Genomic DNA, 17,506 nt, shown 5'->3' with positions numbered 1-17,506 from the left:
GGCTTTGACTTTGGGGGTGTGCCTGATTTGTGGCTACCTAAATGTAATACCTGATTTGTATAGCGAAGGAGTAGTCACCCTCCTCCATTGTTCTAATATCTAGATACATGCAGAGCTGTGTTACTGTGCACACATGTATACTTGAATAGGTCCAAAAAAAAATGTTTAGTAGCCAGAGGAAACAGTGGGGGAAATATATGCAGATCTAAGAGAAGATTGAGTCTAAATAGTACAGATTTGATTGATAGGTAGACGATTAAAGGGAAAATGGGTATGGTGACCAGAGGCTAGTAGTGCTTAAGACAGAATGTTAAGGCCTAATCCTTATTGTCTTGTCTAGAAACATTGAAGCAATTCTGGCTGTTCCCCAACCCACAGGGCTATATAATATTGTGGGTGTTTGGTTATATCAGAGTGAGTCAAACAGTCAGAAAGCGCATACTTGATATTGTCCTTCGTGTACAAAGATGACCAAAGCACTTTTGCAGATCCCCCTGATTTTCTAGTTGTCTGTGTACTGAAACCCCTGACCTCTTGCCTATTCATGCTTGTGGTCATTGGTATATTGTTAATTTGTTTAGTGTATTCTGTGCACTAAACACAGAAAACTAACTTTTCTTTACCAGACACCAGCCCCTGTCGGGCATCAAACCTGACCTTGGCCTTACTTGCTCTATTCTTCAGTTAACTGAATACACTGCAGAATTCAAGGATATGACAATAGAGTATAATAATATTGTATAAACAATATGATTACAACTGTATTTTTAAAGTATATATGTGGAAAAAGACTGTCAGAAAATAGTAAGAAATGATCTTAGCATTGTACATGATTTATTTTCTATTTAAAAATTTTTTAATTTATTTTTAAATATATAAACTGAAATGATATGGATGATGTAGTGCATTTGTGGATTTCTTACAAACAGCTACAGTAGATATGGCAAAAATGGGTTTTTTTTTTTCTAGTCAAAAGTCTTAGGAAGACCATGAATCTAAGAAAATACTGTGAGAAAATATTGAGTGTTGCAGGGAAAAAAATAAAAAGGTTTTAGCTTCCCCCAGAGGCACTGATCTCTTATGACAGTGCCATAGAGCAAGCTGTTCACTAGTTCAAAAAGCATTACTGTCAGGTATATTATTTTGAATGTGACCAACAGATACACACTCACACAGATGCACATAGCTAATAAATCACAAGGTTTAATAATCATAGATATGTATTAGGAAATTTGGGAGAGGACAGTTTATTTCATCAAATGAGATAATTAAATTTTTATTTTTATGATTGAATTTTCTGGGTTTTAGATTAAAATGCTGTAATTGAAAACTCTTCTTTTTTCAAAGGCAGAAGAGGAGAGAAACTATCATATCTTCTATCAGCTTTGTGCCTCAGCAAAGTTACCTGAATTTAAAATGCTGCGATTAGGTATGAATATGGCACTAGATTTATTGTGCTGGTATTGTCTTATGTTAATTTCTGAGTTCACAAATTTACTTCTTAAAAAGGAGACTATCTCATACTGAAATATTTATGGATGAAATGATAAGAGGCCTACAGTTGGCTTCAAGATAACTCATGGGATGAGGGAGTGGTGAGTGGCTGTATAAATGGAACAAGATTGGCCTTGAGTTGATACTTGTTTAAGATGAGTGATGAGTACACAAGGGCTCATTATACTAGTTTCTGTACTTTTGTATATGTTTGAAATTTGCCTTGATTAAAAGGAAAAAAAATGTAAAGGAGTTTACGTGGTGGAAATCTATGAGGTTCCATAGGTGGAACTCTATGAAGAAGGGAGTAAAGTGTTTGAAGAAATTATCCTAGCCTGTAGATTGGAATAAAACCTTTAGGAAAGGACTATTCATTTCACAAATTCTACAAACATTTCACTCCATTATTTAATTTTGAGTCTTGTATTAAAATATAACTAAAAACACAGGAAGTCGAATTTCAGACTCTATACACTTAATTGTGCTGTCACTGCCTCTAATTCAGAGTGGACATAAGGGTAGAAGTCAAGGCCTTTTCATAGACTGCACACCTTTCAAAAAATTTTCCTTAATTGCAGGAGACGCAAATAACTTTCATTACACGAAGCAAGGTGGCAGTCCTGTGATTGAAGGAGTAGATGATGCCAAGGAGATGGCACAAACCAGGCAGGCCTGCACTTTGCTAGGTATGTAATCTTATTCTTGAATTTTTAGAAGCAATAGCTTTTTGACTCGAGCAACCTTTGACTGGAATATTGGCTTAGCTTCATATTAAGTAGTGAGAATTGTTGAGAGATTTAACATTCATTTTTGGTGTTTTGTTTTTAATTTATTTTTAGATTCTTTATAAAACACAGTTGGACAGCAAATGAGTAAAGTGTTTCTCTTGGAGGTGATGGGGACTGTACTGAAATTAGCTTATGGTGATGGTTGCACAACTCTGTAAATTTACTAAAAACCATTGAATTGCATATTTAAAATGGATAAATTTTATGGTATGCAAATTATTCCTCAGTAAAGCTATTTAAAACATACATTCGGGGGCTTCCCTGGTGGCGCAGTGGTTAAGAATCCACCTGTCAATGCTGGGGACACAGGTTCGAGCCTTGGGCTGGAAAGATCCCACATGCCACGGAGCAACTAAGCCCATGCACCACAACTACTGAGGCCGCGTGCTGCAACTACTGAAACCCACACACCTAGAGCCCGTGCTCCGCAACAAGAGAAGCCACCATAATGAGAAGCCCGCACACCGCAACGAAGAGTAGCCCCCACTCGCCACAACTAGAGAAAGCCCATGCGCAGCAACAAAGACCCAGTGCAGCCAAAAATAAAATAAATAAAATAAATAAGTTTATTAAAAAAACATACATTGAGGGCATCAGGGGATGTGGGACTGTTTACTTAAATTTTTACAAAATCTGAAAGCTAGAGCTAAATGAAGTGGGTTTCTATACAGAAACTCATGTTTTATAGGATTTTTTTGTGTTTGTTTTTTCGATTTGGGTGTCTTTTGTGGCCTGGAAATGTGGTTGAGCTGGCTTGGTGACAAAATACTGTATTACATGTAGTTTATTCTGTTTCTGAAGTAGCTCATGTCACTGTCTTGTTTCTGGATTAAAATAAATATTGGATCTACATATAAATAAATTGACCTTTAGAAATGTACTTATATAACTTTTAGTGTTGAATTATTTATTTAAAAGCTTCAGAATATGAATAATTCTAAAGTCATATATTGGTACTTTGAGGAGTAACCTGAGGTGAGTTAATTTAATTTAAAAGCATTGCTAATCAGCGTATGGTCCAGGACCACTATGGAGCTTGCAGAAATTTAGAATCTCAGACCCTGTCTCAGACCTACTAAACCAGACTCTGCATTTTAACCAGATCCATTGGTGATTCATATGCGTATTATAGTTTGAGAAACACTGCTTTACTTCCGGGGCTAACTCTGTTTGTAAATAGAAAATTGCAAATTTGAAAAAGCCATAATTCAGGAGATGGCAGAAACATTCCTTGTAAGATGAACTGTCAGTTACTCTGTATATAGTTACATATTTGGAAATCATTTTACTATTTTTACTCGAATATAATTTATATGTAATATTCTGGAAAAACCTTACCTTACTGAAAAATGAAGCCCGAGCTGGTAAAATACCAAGGGCTGTCCGGCTTTCTCATCCTGCCTGATCCTTCAGGTCCTGCTCTAATGCTGTGTTTAGATACTCGCTCATCAGGCTGGGGTGCAACACCAGCCTGAGCACTTCTAATCTTGGGGTCTCCTTGACTTATAGTTGGTCTGTAGTTAGAAGAAGTAATTAAATAATCTGACTTAAAACAGCCTTATTGGGCTACAACTTGCATTTGGAGTAAAGATAAATAGAAAAGGTAATAATGTTTATGAGATACTTAAATTCAGTGTGTGACAATGATGGTGATAGTTTATTTAGCACCTACCATGTGTCACATAGTGTGTTAAGTTTACTATGTGCATTTTCTTATTTAATGTTTACACACTCCCTTTGAGATAGTCCCTATTGTCCCTGTATCTCAAATGAGAAAACAGAAGGATAGAAGGGTGAAGTTACCTGCCAATGTGAGATGGCAGGTCAGGAGCAGAGCCAGGCCTCAAGCTGAGGTCTGTCTCATTCCACAGCCCATGCTCTCAACCATAATGCTAAAGCGCATTATGTGTTAATGTCAACAAAGATGAAAGTGTTGTTAACTATGACACATTATAATGTGTACAACATCTGGCATTATTCAAGGGTTAAAGATGGGCTTAAAATTGTGTGCTATAATTGTTTAGTTCCTGTTCTGAAATTGATCACTTGTTCATTTACTCTGCTGTTTCAGGAATTAGTGAATCTTATCAGATGGGAATTTTCCGAATACTTGCTGGCATCCTTCACTTAGGCAATGTTGGATTTATGTCTCGAGATTCAGACAGCTGCACAATCCCTGTAAGTTCAGAGCAAGCTTCCTGTGATGACAGTTGATTTATATTTTAGTTTTGTTGATTCTTTATGGAAACAATGTGTTTGAAGTCTCTCTATTAACTAACATTAGTAACTATCAGAGAGGTAATTATTAGACAGATACACTATGCAGAGTAGAATCTTGAATTGTAAACAAAGAAAAGTGGATTCAGATCCCTGGTGCGCAGTGATTGGGGTGGGGGGCGCGGAGGGAGGGGAGGAGAGAACTTGGATATATGTCTGATCCATATAGACAGCAGTGGGAAATATTAGATGTAAAAGTTGGATTGGTGAGACTAGAGAGAAGGGCTCATTTGGCCCATGGCTCACATAGCAGAATTGGTAAGTTCATTTGTCTCCTCAGCTGTGGAAATGTAATATGGTTTAAAAGTTACTGAAGAAACTGTTAAAAGTGGTTACTCCTGGGAAGAAGAATTAGATGGCTGGGGAGATAGGGTGTCTTCACTATGACTTATATATTCTTCCGCACTTAGTGATAACTACACACTGAGAATTAAAATTCAGTTCATTTGTTTAAACTGTAACAAAACCTGACAGTCTCAGATTGTTCTCATTGGGCATTTGTGATTTGTGGTATTTTCTGATCACCACCATCAAAGATCACACACATACACACACTCACACTTACACACACGTACATATACAGTATATATTTATTAGGTATTTTTAACTTTATTAAAATGGAGGCAGTTTTAATATAATTCTTTTTCCATCCTGCTTCCTCAAGGAGTATAATAGGAAACAATTTTGAGATTTATGTTTCACTCTTAGGACACCCAAGTTGATATTTGCAAATCTACATGTAGATTAATTCATGTGACTTAAATTTGGGTAAATTAGACTTTAGTTTTGAAATACGTGTTTCAGTGTCTCTGCCTGGGTTCAATCCCAGCTTTACTATTTACTCTCTATGTTTTGGGATGCTTAGCTTTTCTGAACCTCAGTTTGCTCATCTGTAAAATGAAAGAGACTTTCTTTTCTAGCAGTTTTGGACTGGTTGCTCTGATTGAGCTTCATGCTGGATAAATTATATTTTAAAATATTTTTAATAAATACATAAGAACTTCTCAGAGGCCATAAACTGAGTGAAAACAGGAACTCAGAGAATGAAGCAGAACTCTGAAACTAAGACTCACTTGGAGGGCGTTTGCTGAACCCAGTGACGTTGAGCTTCGGTTTTCATAACCAAATGGGGTGCAGAAGACAAAAAAAACAAAGCCTAGGACTCGTATAAACAGGGGAACAGGAAGGAAAACTTCTGGCTAAAGCTGAGACCCTAAATGAGGAATTTGCTCACCACACTCTCCAAGAGTACAAAGAAAAAGCAAGTCTCAAAGCTAAGTGGAGGGGGAAAACATAGTTCCCTAAAAATTTATAACAATAAACTGACCCTCACACATACTTCCCAGTCTGATTTCATAGTTCCTGGATTCCTGGATAGTCCTCAAAAGTCACATACACAAAACTTAGTTTAAATTGGGCCTGGATTGGTAGTGCCCTGGATGCCTGACAGAAGCAAATGCAAATCCACCTTCAATCCAGGACTCAACAGAGACCCAGAAGAAAAGTTACAAGAAATATTGGCTCACAGTCAAAAATCTCAAATCCCATGATAAAACAAAATAGAGCTAGGTGAAACAACAGAGAGCAGCGTCAAACCTACTAATAATGCTGAAAGAAATTAACAGCATATTTGACACAACTGAGTAGGGAAGTGATGAGCTGGAAGACAGAAGTGAAGAAATGGTGCAAAATGCAACATGGGCCCCAAGCTGGAACCCTTAACAGTAGTTAAAAGAGATGAAGGATGGAGTAATAAAATCTAATTTTAATATAATGAGAATTCCTAAGGGAGAGAAAGAAGAGAACGAGGCAGACATAATGTTTGAAGAGGTAATTACTAACAAATTTCAGAACTTGTGAAAATGACACTACACCACAGATTTGGAAAGGCCAAAAAATCCCAGTTAGGATAAATAAAAAGAAATCCACACCTAGGCACACTGTAATGCTACCACAGGCGAAGAGAAAAATCTTAAAACAGGAGAGAAATAAGACATACTACTCTTGAAGTAGCAATTAAACTGATAGCTCACTTCCCAACTGTAGTAATAGGAGCCAGAAAACAGGGGACTATCATCAGTGTTCTAAAGTAAATAACTACTAACTTAGAACTGTATATCCAGTAAAGATACCTTTCTACAATGAGGAAAAAAACAGAGGTGTTTTCAGACAAATAGAAACTTGTGAGAATTTGTCACCAATAGGCCCTCACTAAAGGAAATATTAAAAGACATAGTTTAGGCAGAAGGAAAGGGATCCAGATACAAGATCTAAAATTCCAGAAGAAATGGTGAATCAATAAACTAGTAAAGGGCTTCCCTGGTGGCGCAGTGGTTGGGAATCTGCCTGCCAATGCAGGGGACACAGGTTTGAGCCCTGGTCCGGGAAGATCCCACATGCCATGGAGCAGCTAGGCCCATGAGCCACAACTACTGAAGCCCGTGCACCTAGAGCCCATGCTTTGCAACAGGAGAGGCCACCACAATGAGGGGCCCACGCACTGTGGCAGGGAGTGGCCTCGGCTCGCCACAACTGGAGAGGGCCCACACATAGCAGCGAAGACCCAATGCAGCCATAAATAAATAAAATGTTTTTAAAAATAAATAAGCTAGTAAAGTATGGGCAAATGTAGATAAAATTTGATTAATTAAAAGAATAATAATAATGACTAGTGTATTGGGCCACAAAATACTTATTCATTACAGAGGGAAAGGTAGTGGAGAAACCTGGCAGATACTCCCTTAATCAAGCAACCAGTCAGCATCACATGAGTTCTGATGCAGCACCCTGAGGAGGGTGCCACATCACTTCTCTAGCATTCCGGCCAAAAAGGCATGGCCCAAATCTGAGGCAACATAATACAGACCCAAACTGAGAGACATACTATTCTTCTAAAATGTCAAGTTCTCAAAAGACAAAAAAAAAGAGTGAAGAGCTATTCAAATTAAAGGTGATTAATGAAACAAGATGACTAAATTCAATGTATAAACCTAGATTGGATCCTGGACCACAGAAATGTGGCCCCCCCCCGCAAGCCCGCCCTCACAGGACATTATTAGGTCAATCAGCAAAATTTGAATTAGATCTGCAGGCTAGGTAATAGGGTTTTATCATTGCTAATTTCCTGATTTTACTCACTATACTATAGTTTTATAAGATAATGTCTTTGGATTTTAGGAAATGAACAGTGAAATATTTAGAACCAAAAGGGCATCATGTTTGTAACATGCTCTCAAAAGGTTCTGAAAAAATAACATGTATGTATATGTACGTGAAAGAGTGAGAAAGAGAATGATGCAAGCAAACTCGGTAAAATATTAATATTTAGGGAATCTGGGTGAAGGGAATTCTTAGTACTCTTCTTGCAACTTTTCTGTTAGTCTGAAATTAGTTCAAAATAAAAAGTTTTAAAAAAATAAAGTGAATCACCAGCCCCTCCTTCCCCCAAAAAGATTGGACTAAAGTACTGGATAACAAAGCTTATAGATTAGGATGGAGTGTTTGGAGTTTGTGTTAGTTAAGTACACTAAGTTAACTAATGTAACTTAATGCTTCTATCATAAAAATAGAAACAGAAGGTAAACCTTTCGAACTAGTAGAGAGAAAAATTAACTGAAAAAAATAATCCAAAGATAGCAAGAGAGGTAGAGAAAATTTTAGAAAAGGTGGGACAAGTAAAGGCACAAAAGAAGGTAGAAATAATTACAAATGAACCAATGTTTCAGCTAATATGGATTGTCAGACTGGTTTTAGAATTCAGGTATGTACTTTTGAAAGATGCATTCCTAAAACATAAAGGTACAGGTAGTTCGAAAGTAAAAGGTTTAGAAAACACACACCATAATAGCTAGAAAAAAACTGGCAGACCTGTATTGATACTGGAGAAAAAAGACTTTGAGGCCAAAAGCAATACTGAAGATAGAGTCACTATGTATTTTTATTTTGAATTTTATTTATTTATTTATACAGCAGGTTCTTATTAGTCATCCATTTTATACATATCAGTGTATACATGTCAATCCCAATCTCCCAATTCATCACACACACACACACACACACACACACACACACACACACACCTGCCACTTTGCCCCCTTGGTGTCCATACATTTATTCTCTGCATCTGTGTCTCAATTTCTGCCTTGCATACTGGTTCATCTGTACCATTTATCTAGGTTCCACATATATGTGTTAATATATGACATTTGTTTTTCTCTTTCTGACTTACTTCACTCTGTATGACAGTCTCTAGATCCATCCACGTCTCTACAAATGACCCAGTTTCGTTCTTTTTTATGGCTGAGTAATATTCCATTGTATATATGTACCACATCTTTATCCATTCATCTGTCGATGGGCATTTAGGTTGCTTCCATGTCCTGGCTATTGTAAATAGTGCTGCAATGAACATTGGGGTACATGTGTCTTTTTGAATTATGGTTTTCTCAGGGTGTATGCCCAGTAGTGGGATTGCTGGGTCATATGGTAATTCTATTTTTAGTTTTTTAAGGAACCTCCATACTGTTCTCCATTGTAGCTGTATCAATTTACATTCCCACCAACAGTACAAGAGGGTTCCCTTTTCTCAACACCCTCTCCAGCATTTGTTTTTTGTAGATTTTCTGATGATGCGCATTCTAACTGGTGTGAGGTGATACCTCATTGTAGTTTTGATTAGCGCTAATAATTAGTGATGTTGAGCAGCTTTTCATATGCTTCTTGGCCATCTGTTTGTCTTCTTTGGAGAAATGTCTATTTAGGTCTTCTGCCCACTTTTGGATTGGGTTGTTTATTTTTTTAATATTGAGCTGTGTGAGCTCTTTATATATTTTGGAGATTAATCCTTTCTCCGTTGATTTGTTTGCAAATATTTTCTTCCATTCTGAGGGTTGTCTTTTGGTCTTGTTTGTAGTTTCCTTTGCTGTGCAAAAACTTTTAAGTTTCATTAGGTCCCATTTGTTTATTTTTGGTTTTATTTCCATTACTCTAGGAGGTGGACCAAAAAAGATCTTGCTGTGATTTATGTCAAAGAGTGTTCTTCCTATGTTTTCCTCTAAGAGTTTATAGTGTCAGGTCTTACATTTAGGTCTCTAATCCATTTTGAGTTTATTTTTGTGTATGGGGTTAGGGAGTGTTCTAATATCATTCTTTTACATGTAGCTGTCCAGTTCTCCCAGCACCACTTATTGAAGAGGCTGTCTTTTCTCCATTGTATATCCTTGCCTCCTTTGTCATAGATTAGTTGACCATAGATGTGTGGGTTTATCTCTGGGCTTTCTATCCTGTTCCATTGATCTATATTTCTGTTTTTGTGCCAGTACTATATTACCTTGATTACTGTAGCTTTGTAGTATAGTCTGAAGTCTGGGAGCCTTATTCCTCCAGCTCTGTTTTTTTTCCCTCAAGACTGCTTTGGCTATTCGGGGTCTTTTGTGTCTCCATACAAATTTTAAGATTTTTTGTTCTAGTTCTGTAAAAAATGCCATTGGTAATTTGATGGGGATTACACTGAATCTGTAGATCGCTTTGGGTAGTATAGTCATTTTCACAGTGTTGATTCTTCCAATCCAAGAACACGGTATATCTCTCCATCTGTTGGTATCATCTTTAATTTCTTTCATCAGTGTCGTATAATTTTCTGCATACAGGTCTTTTGCCTCCCTAGGTAGGTTTATTCCTAGGTATTCTATTCTTTTTGTTAAAAATGGGAGTGTTTCCTTAATTTCTCTTTCAGATTTTTCATCATTAGTATATAGGAATGCAAGAGATTTCTGTGCATTAATTTTGTATCCTGCAACTTTACCAAATTCATTGATTAGCTCTAGTAGTTTTCTGGTGGCATCTTTTTCTCTACCTATAGTATCATGTCATCTGCAATCAGTGACAGTGTTACTTCTTCTTTTCCAATTTGTATTCCTTTTATTTATTTCTCTTCTCTGATTGCTGTGGCTAGGACTTCCAAAGCTATGTTGAATAATAGTGGTGAGAGTGGACATCCTTGTCTTGTTCCTGATCTGAGAGGAAATGCTTTCAGTTTTTCACCATAGAGAATGATGTTTGCTGTGTGTTTGTTCTATATGGCCTTTATTATGTTGAGGTAGGTTCCCTCTATACCTACTTTCTGGAGAGTTTTTATCATAAATGGGTGTTGAATTTTGTCAAAAGCTTTTTCTGCATCTGTTGAAATGATCATGTTTTTAGTTTTCAATTTGTTAATATGCTGTATCACATTGATTGATTTCTGTACATTGAAGAGTCCTTGCATCCCTGGGATAAATCCCACTTGATCATGGTGTATGATCCTTTTAATGTGTTGTTGGCTTCTGTTTGCTAGTATTTTGTTGAGGATTTTTGCATCTATATTCATCAGTGATATTGGTCTGTAATTTCCTTTTTTTTATAGTATCTTTGTCTGCTTTTGGTATCAGGGTGATGGTGGTCTCATAGAATGAGTTTGGGAGTGTTCCTTCCTCTGCAATTTTTTGGAAGAGTTTGAAAAGGATGAGTTTTAGCTCTTCTCTAAATGTTTGATAAAATACACCTGTGAAGCCATCTGGTCCTGGACTTTTGTTTGTTGGAAGATTTTTAATCACAGTTTCCATTTCATTACTTGTGATTGGTCTGTTCATATTTTCTATTTCTTCCTGGTTCAGTCTTGGAAGGTTATACCTCTGTCAGAATTTGTCTGTTTCTTCCAGGTTGTCCATTTTATTGGCACACAGTTGCTTGTAATAGTCTCTTAGGATGCTTTGTATCTCTGTGGTGTCTGTTGTAACTTCTCCTTTTTCATTTCTAATTTTAATGATTTGAGTCCTCTCCCTCTTTTTCTTGATGAGTCTGGCTAATGGTTTATCAACTTGGTTAATCTTCTCAAAGAACCAGCTTTTAGTTTTATTGATCTTTGCTATTGTTTTCTTTGTTTCTATTTCATTTATTTCTGCTCTGATATTTATGATTTCTTTCCTTCTAATAACTTTGGGTTTTGTTTGTTCTTCTTTCTCTAGTTCCTTTAGGTGTAAGGTTAGATTGTTCATTTGAGATGTTTGTTGTTTCTTGAGGTAGGATTGTATTGCTGTAAACTTCCCTCTTAGAACTGCTTTTGCTGCATCCCATAGGTTTTGGATCGTTGTGTTTTCATTGTCATTTGTCTCTAGGTATTTTTTGATTTCCTCTTTGATTTCTTCAGTGATCTCTTAGTTATTTAGTAAAGTATTGTTTAGCCTCCACGTGTTTGTGTTTTTGATGTTTTTTTCCCTGTAATTGATTTCTAATCTCATAGCGTTGTGGCCAGAAAAGATGCTTGATATGATTTCAGTTTTCTTAAATTTACTTAGGCTTGACTTGTGACCCAAGATGTGATCAATCCTGGAGAATATTCTGTGCACACTTGAGAAGAAAGTGTAATCTGCTGGTTTTGGATGGAATGTCCTATAAATATCAATTAAATCTATCTGGTCTATTGTGTCATTTAAAGCTTCTGTTTCCTTATTAATTTTTGGTCGGGATGATCTGTCCATTGGTGTAAGTGAGGTGTTAAAGTCCCCCACTATTATTGTGTTACTGTCAGTTTCCTCTTTTATAGCTGTTAGCAGTTGCCTTATGTATTGAGGTGCTCCTATGTTGGGTGCATATATATTTGTAATTGTTATATCTTCTTCTTGGATTGATCCCTTGATCATTATGTAGTGTCCTTCCTTGTCTCTTGTAACATTCTTTATTTTAAAGTCTGTTTTATCTGATATAAGTATTGCTACTCCAGCTTTCTTTTGATTTCCATTTGCATGGAATATCTTTTTCCATCCCCTAACTTTCAGTCTGTATGTGTCCCTAGGTCTGAAGTGGGTCTCTTGTAGACAGCATATATATGGGTCTTGTTTTTGTATTCATTCAGCAAGCCTCTGTCTTTTGGTTGGAGCATTTAATCTATTCACTTTTAAGGTAATTATCGATATGTATGTTCCTATGACAATTTTGTTAATTGTTTTGGGTTTGTTTTTGTAGGTCCTTTTCTTCTCTTGTGTTTCCCACTTAGAGAAGTTCCTTTAGCATTTGTTGTAGAGGTGGTTTCGTGGTTGCTGAATTCTCTTACCTTTTGTTTGTCTGTAAAGCTTTTGATTTCTCCATCGAATCTGAATGAGATCCTTGCCGGGTAGAGTCATCTTGGTTGTAGTTTCTTCCGTTTCATCACTTTAAATATGTCATGCCACTCCCTTCTGGCTTGTAGAGTTTCTGCTGAGTTTCTGAACTCCTTATGGGAGTTCCCTGGTATGTTATTTGTCGTTTTTCCCTTGCTGCTTTCAATAAGTTTTCTTTGTCTTTAATTTTTGCCAATTTGATTACTATGTGTCTAGGCATGTTTCTCCTTGGGTTTATCCTGTATGGAACTCTCTGTGCTTCCTGGACTTGGGTGGCTATTTCCTTTCCCATGTTAGGAAAGTTTTCGACTATAATCTCTTCAAATATTTTCTCGGGTTCTTGCTCTCTCTCTTCCCCTTTTGGGACCCCTATAATGCGAATGTTGTTGCGTTTAATGTTGTCCCAGAGGTCTCTTAGGCTGTCTTTATTTCTTTTCATTCTTTTTTCTTGATTCTGTTCTGCAACAGTGAATTCCACCATTCTGTCTTCCAGGTCACTTATCTGTTCTTCTGCCTCAGTTATTCTGCTGTTGATTCCTTCTAATGTAGTTTTCAATTCAGTTATTGTATTGTTCATCTCTGTTTGTTTGTTCTTTAATTCTTCTAGGTCTTTGTTAAACATTTCTTGCATCTTCTCGATCTTTGCCTCCATTCTTTTTCCGAGGTCCTGGATCATCTTCACTATCATTATTTTTTTATATATTTTTTAACATCTTTGTTAGAGTATAATTGCTTTACAACGGTGTGTCAGTTTCTGCTTTATAACAAAGCGAATCAGTTATACATATACATATGTCCCCATATCTCTTCCCTCTTGCATCTCCCTCCCTCCCACCCTCTCTATCCCACCCCTCTAGGTGGTCACAGAGCACCGAGATGATCTCCCTGTGCTATGCGGCTGCTTCCCACTACCCATCTATTTTACATTTGGTAGTGTATATATGTCCATGTCACTCTCTCACTTTGTCACAGCTTACCCTTCCCCCTCCCCGTATCCTCAAGTCCATTCTCTAGTAGCTCTGCATCTTTATTCCCGTCTTGCCCCTAGGTTCTTCTGACCATTTTCTTTCTTTTTTTTTTAGATTCCATGTGTATGTGTTGGCATACGGTATTTGTTTTTCTCTTTCTGACTTACTTCACTCTGTATGACAGTCTCTGGGTCCATCCCCCTCACTACAAATAACTCAGTTTCGTTCCTTTTTATGGCTGAGTAATATTCCATTTTGTATATATGCCACATCCCCACATAGCCCAGGGAGATCAGCTCGGTGCTTTGTGACCACCTAGAGGGGTGGGATAGGGAGGGTGGGAGGGAGGGAGATGCAAGAGGGAAGAGATATGGGAACATATGTATATGTATAACTGATTTGCTTTGTTATAAAGCAGAAACTGACACAGCATTGTAAAGCAATTATACTCCAATAAAGATGTTAAAAAAAAAAGACAAATCCATCATAGTGGGATATTACTGACCTCTCTAAATTATTGATAGGTAAAGAAGTCCAAAAATTAGTTAAGTTATAGAAAATTAGAACAAAACAGTTAACAACGTTGATCTAATAGAATGTTTAGAGAGTGCTGATCCGCTTCTAAATGGTGTCACACCATTCATGTATATAAATGAATGAAATAAGCTGCTTATTTAAGGGAGTTGATCCATGTTGTTGGTAATGGTGGTGATTTGTATCTGAAGTGATTACTTGGGAGGAGGGGAGATAAAAGAAGGAAAGGACTGCTTCAGTGGGAAGGGTCAGGGGATGAGGCTGTCAGGAGACCCAGGTTCTAATGGCAATTCTGACATAAACTTGTTGTGTGATATTTTTTTAAAAATATTTATTTATTTATTTGGCTGTGCCGGGTCTTAGTTGTGGCATGCGGGATCTGTACTTGCGGCATGCGAACTCTTAGTTGCCGCATGTGGGGTCTAGTTCCCTGACAAGGGATCAAACCTGAGCCTCCTGCATTGGGAGCGTGGAGCCTTAGCCACTGGACCACCAGGGAAATCTGTGGTTGTGTGATTTTCAACAAACTATTCTGTTGGATCTTATTTCCTCATTTGTAAATTAGAGATAAGAGTGTTCACCCTACCTATTCCCCAGGAATGTTATCAGATGCAGTTGAAACGTGTGAGTGAAGATGTTGAAAAATATAATGCACTAACATGGGTTAAATTAAACAAGTATTTATTGAATGCCTACTCATGCAAAGCCTGTGGAAGACAGCTGTAGGGGATACAGGGATCCCTGTAGGTGATACAGGGGATGCTTAGATTAGAGAGTCTAGTCTAAGAAGTCACACAAATAACCATCAGGTTAACTGTTTATAACCCTTCAGTACCCCCCCCATGGGCCCCCATTGCTCTTAGCGGAAAGACCAGCCATAGTATAGCCTCTGGCTTCATCTCATATATTTTCTCCCTCACTCAGCTTCAATCCCTCACATCTCTGGTTTCCCTCCCACCACACGACTTCTATACCAGATGTCCCCTCAGCTTGGAAGACCCTTTCACCGAGTTAACACCTTCTCATCCTTCAGATCTCAACTCCATTTCTCAAGGCCCTGTCTCCTGCCTCCCTCAATAGGGCATTCTCCTTTCACATGGCATCTTAGTATAGTGTCCTCCTTTGTAGTAATTTTAATTTTAGGGAGCAATCATTTAGTTAACACCTATTTCCCCTGGTGACTCTAAGTTCTAGGAGGACAGGGTACATGTCTGTTTTTGTTTGCTGGCATATAATAGACGCTCAGCAAACATTTGTAGACAAGCTGACTCATTTTCTGACTGACTGACTGACTGACTGACTGAATGTGCCTGAAGAGAGATCCAAACAAGTACTCTCAGGGAACAAAGGAAGAGGTAATTTTAAAAATGAGCCCTAGAAGAGATTACAAAATGCTGCCTAGATGCTGGTTTGATGGATGATTGTGATTATCATTGATCAGCTTCAGGTGATCTTGGTGTTTGTTATAACAAAGAAATTGTGGGGTTTTAATTGTTCCCTCTTTGTTAGTATTTTTTAGTAAATTTTTGCTTAATTGATCTGGTCCTAGGAAATAACCATTCTCTTTTGGCAGCCCAGGCATGAACCTCTCAGCATCTTCTGTGACCTCATGGCTGTGGACTTTGAGGAGATGTGTCACTGGCTCTGCCATCGGAAGCTGGCTACTGCCGCGGAGACATACATCAAGCCCATCTCCAAGCTGCAGGCCACGAATGCCCGCGATGCGCTGGCCAAGCACATCTATGCCAAGCTCTTTAACTGGATTGTAGATCACGTCAATCAGGTTCTCCATTCTGCTGTCAAACAGCACTCTTTTATCGGCGTGCTGGACATTTATGGGTAAGTGTGTTTGGCTTAGTGGTCTGAGCGTTTCTTTCTAGAGACTATCTAGTAACTCTAAGTGGGTATTTGATTATGTTTCCTACTGGTGAGGAGAAGGGAAAATTAGAAGAGAATTTTTAAAAGTCTAATTTCATTTGCTAGTTTGCTTTCTCTGGGTACCTTTCTTTAATGTTAAAACCCTTCCTGTACATTTGCTCTGTACGATGCCTTTTTCATTATCTGGTTCAGTTTTTCAAAAGAGTGTATGAAATTTCTATTCCCCGTTCCTTTCTATGTGTATATAGACACTGTGCATCTGTGACCTGACAAGAGCAATGGCTTTATCGTAATTCTGATCGTTCCCTACTTGAGGATGAATATGCCGTCCAAAGCATATACTGTTAGACACGTCCATAGGCTGCAGCCTTTAAAAAATCTCTCTGCCACCTGACTGATGCTTATCTGCTGGGTACATATTTCATGTTACTGAGTTAAAAAAACCCTTATTTATCTTCACTGATGTGGAAAGAAAGTTTCACAATGTTGAGGAATTTCCTATTTCTTTCTTTCTGATTTGCACATTTTGAATATTTTTTAAAGTTATTTCTTCCTTTTTCTCCTCTTCCCATATTATTTTTGGTTTTACAGATTTGAAACATTTGAGATAAATAGTTTTGAACAGTTCTGCATAAATTATGCAAATGAAAAACTACAGCAGCAATTCAATATGGTAAGAATTTTCTTGCTTGAATAATATTCTACCAAAAATTATTCTCTCGAATTCCTAGTATGTGTTTAAAGTTTGGTTCCAGAAATGAAGTTGTGAATTACAATTATTATCTATGGTTTAAAACAGCTAAACTGCTGAGGAATTTAGGATTAGTAAATGCTGCAACCTTGGAAAGATATTTATGGTCCAGATTGGATTCAAGGTCATCCTTGGATTGCTGTCTGAGAATAGTGAAAACTTGGTCCAAATAAATTGAGAGAGGGAAGCCGAAAGTGTGTTAAGTAGTAATATAGGGGGTGTAAAACTTTGATCCCAGGGATATCCTTCAGTTGGTCGTTCCTGAGGCTAACTATATGTGGAGTTATGACTGTCTTAACTCTTACTTGCTGTATTAGCAAGAGGTCAGAACAAGAAAGCCAGGACATATTCTCTTTTCTATATATATATATATCAATAAATCAATAGATAATGTTTCAAATGAATAAATAAAAAAATAGCTGGTAAGCATATTCTTTAGAGGTAAATATCAGAAGAAATAGCTGAGGGAGTTAACAATGGTCACTTCCAGGGAATGAGACTGGGGTGGGGGAGGGATAGGACAAAGGATTGTTGCTCGTCATCATAAAACCTTTAAACTATTTCATTTTCAAAAAATATTGCATGTACTTTGATAAAAATTTGGACCACCTTTATTTAGCAAATTAAGCTACTTAGTACAGTGAAATAATGTAGAGGTGATCTTAAAATCTTAGGCTTATG

At 37.4% G+C, this 17,506-nt stretch overlaps 1 protein-coding gene across 2 annotated transcripts in view; it reads left to right on the top strand.

The window, feature by feature from the left end:
* MYO5A (myosin VA) overlaps nt 1-17,506 on the top strand; it is a 118,574-nt gene that overhangs the window by 17,679 nt on the left and 83,389 nt on the right. For both annotated transcript variants that reach the window (XM_060150150.1, XM_060150141.1), the window contains exons 5-9: nt 1,348-1,429; nt 2,073-2,180; nt 4,354-4,460; nt 15,770-16,035; nt 16,666-16,747. In XM_060150150.1, the coding sequence (XP_060006133.1) occupies nt 1,348-1,429; nt 2,073-2,180; nt 4,354-4,460; nt 15,770-16,035; nt 16,666-16,747 (645 nt within the window). The remainder of the gene's footprint in view (nt 1-1,347; nt 1,430-2,072; nt 2,181-4,353; nt 4,461-15,769; nt 16,036-16,665; nt 16,748-17,506) is intronic.

Source organism: Lagenorhynchus albirostris, chromosome 1 (assembly GCF_949774975.1).
Source record: "Lagenorhynchus albirostris chromosome 1, mLagAlb1.1, whole genome shotgun sequence".
Lineage (NCBI taxonomy): Eukaryota > Metazoa > Chordata > Mammalia > Artiodactyla > Delphinidae > Lagenorhynchus > Lagenorhynchus albirostris.
This window is presented reverse-complemented; position numbering and strand designations above follow the sequence as displayed.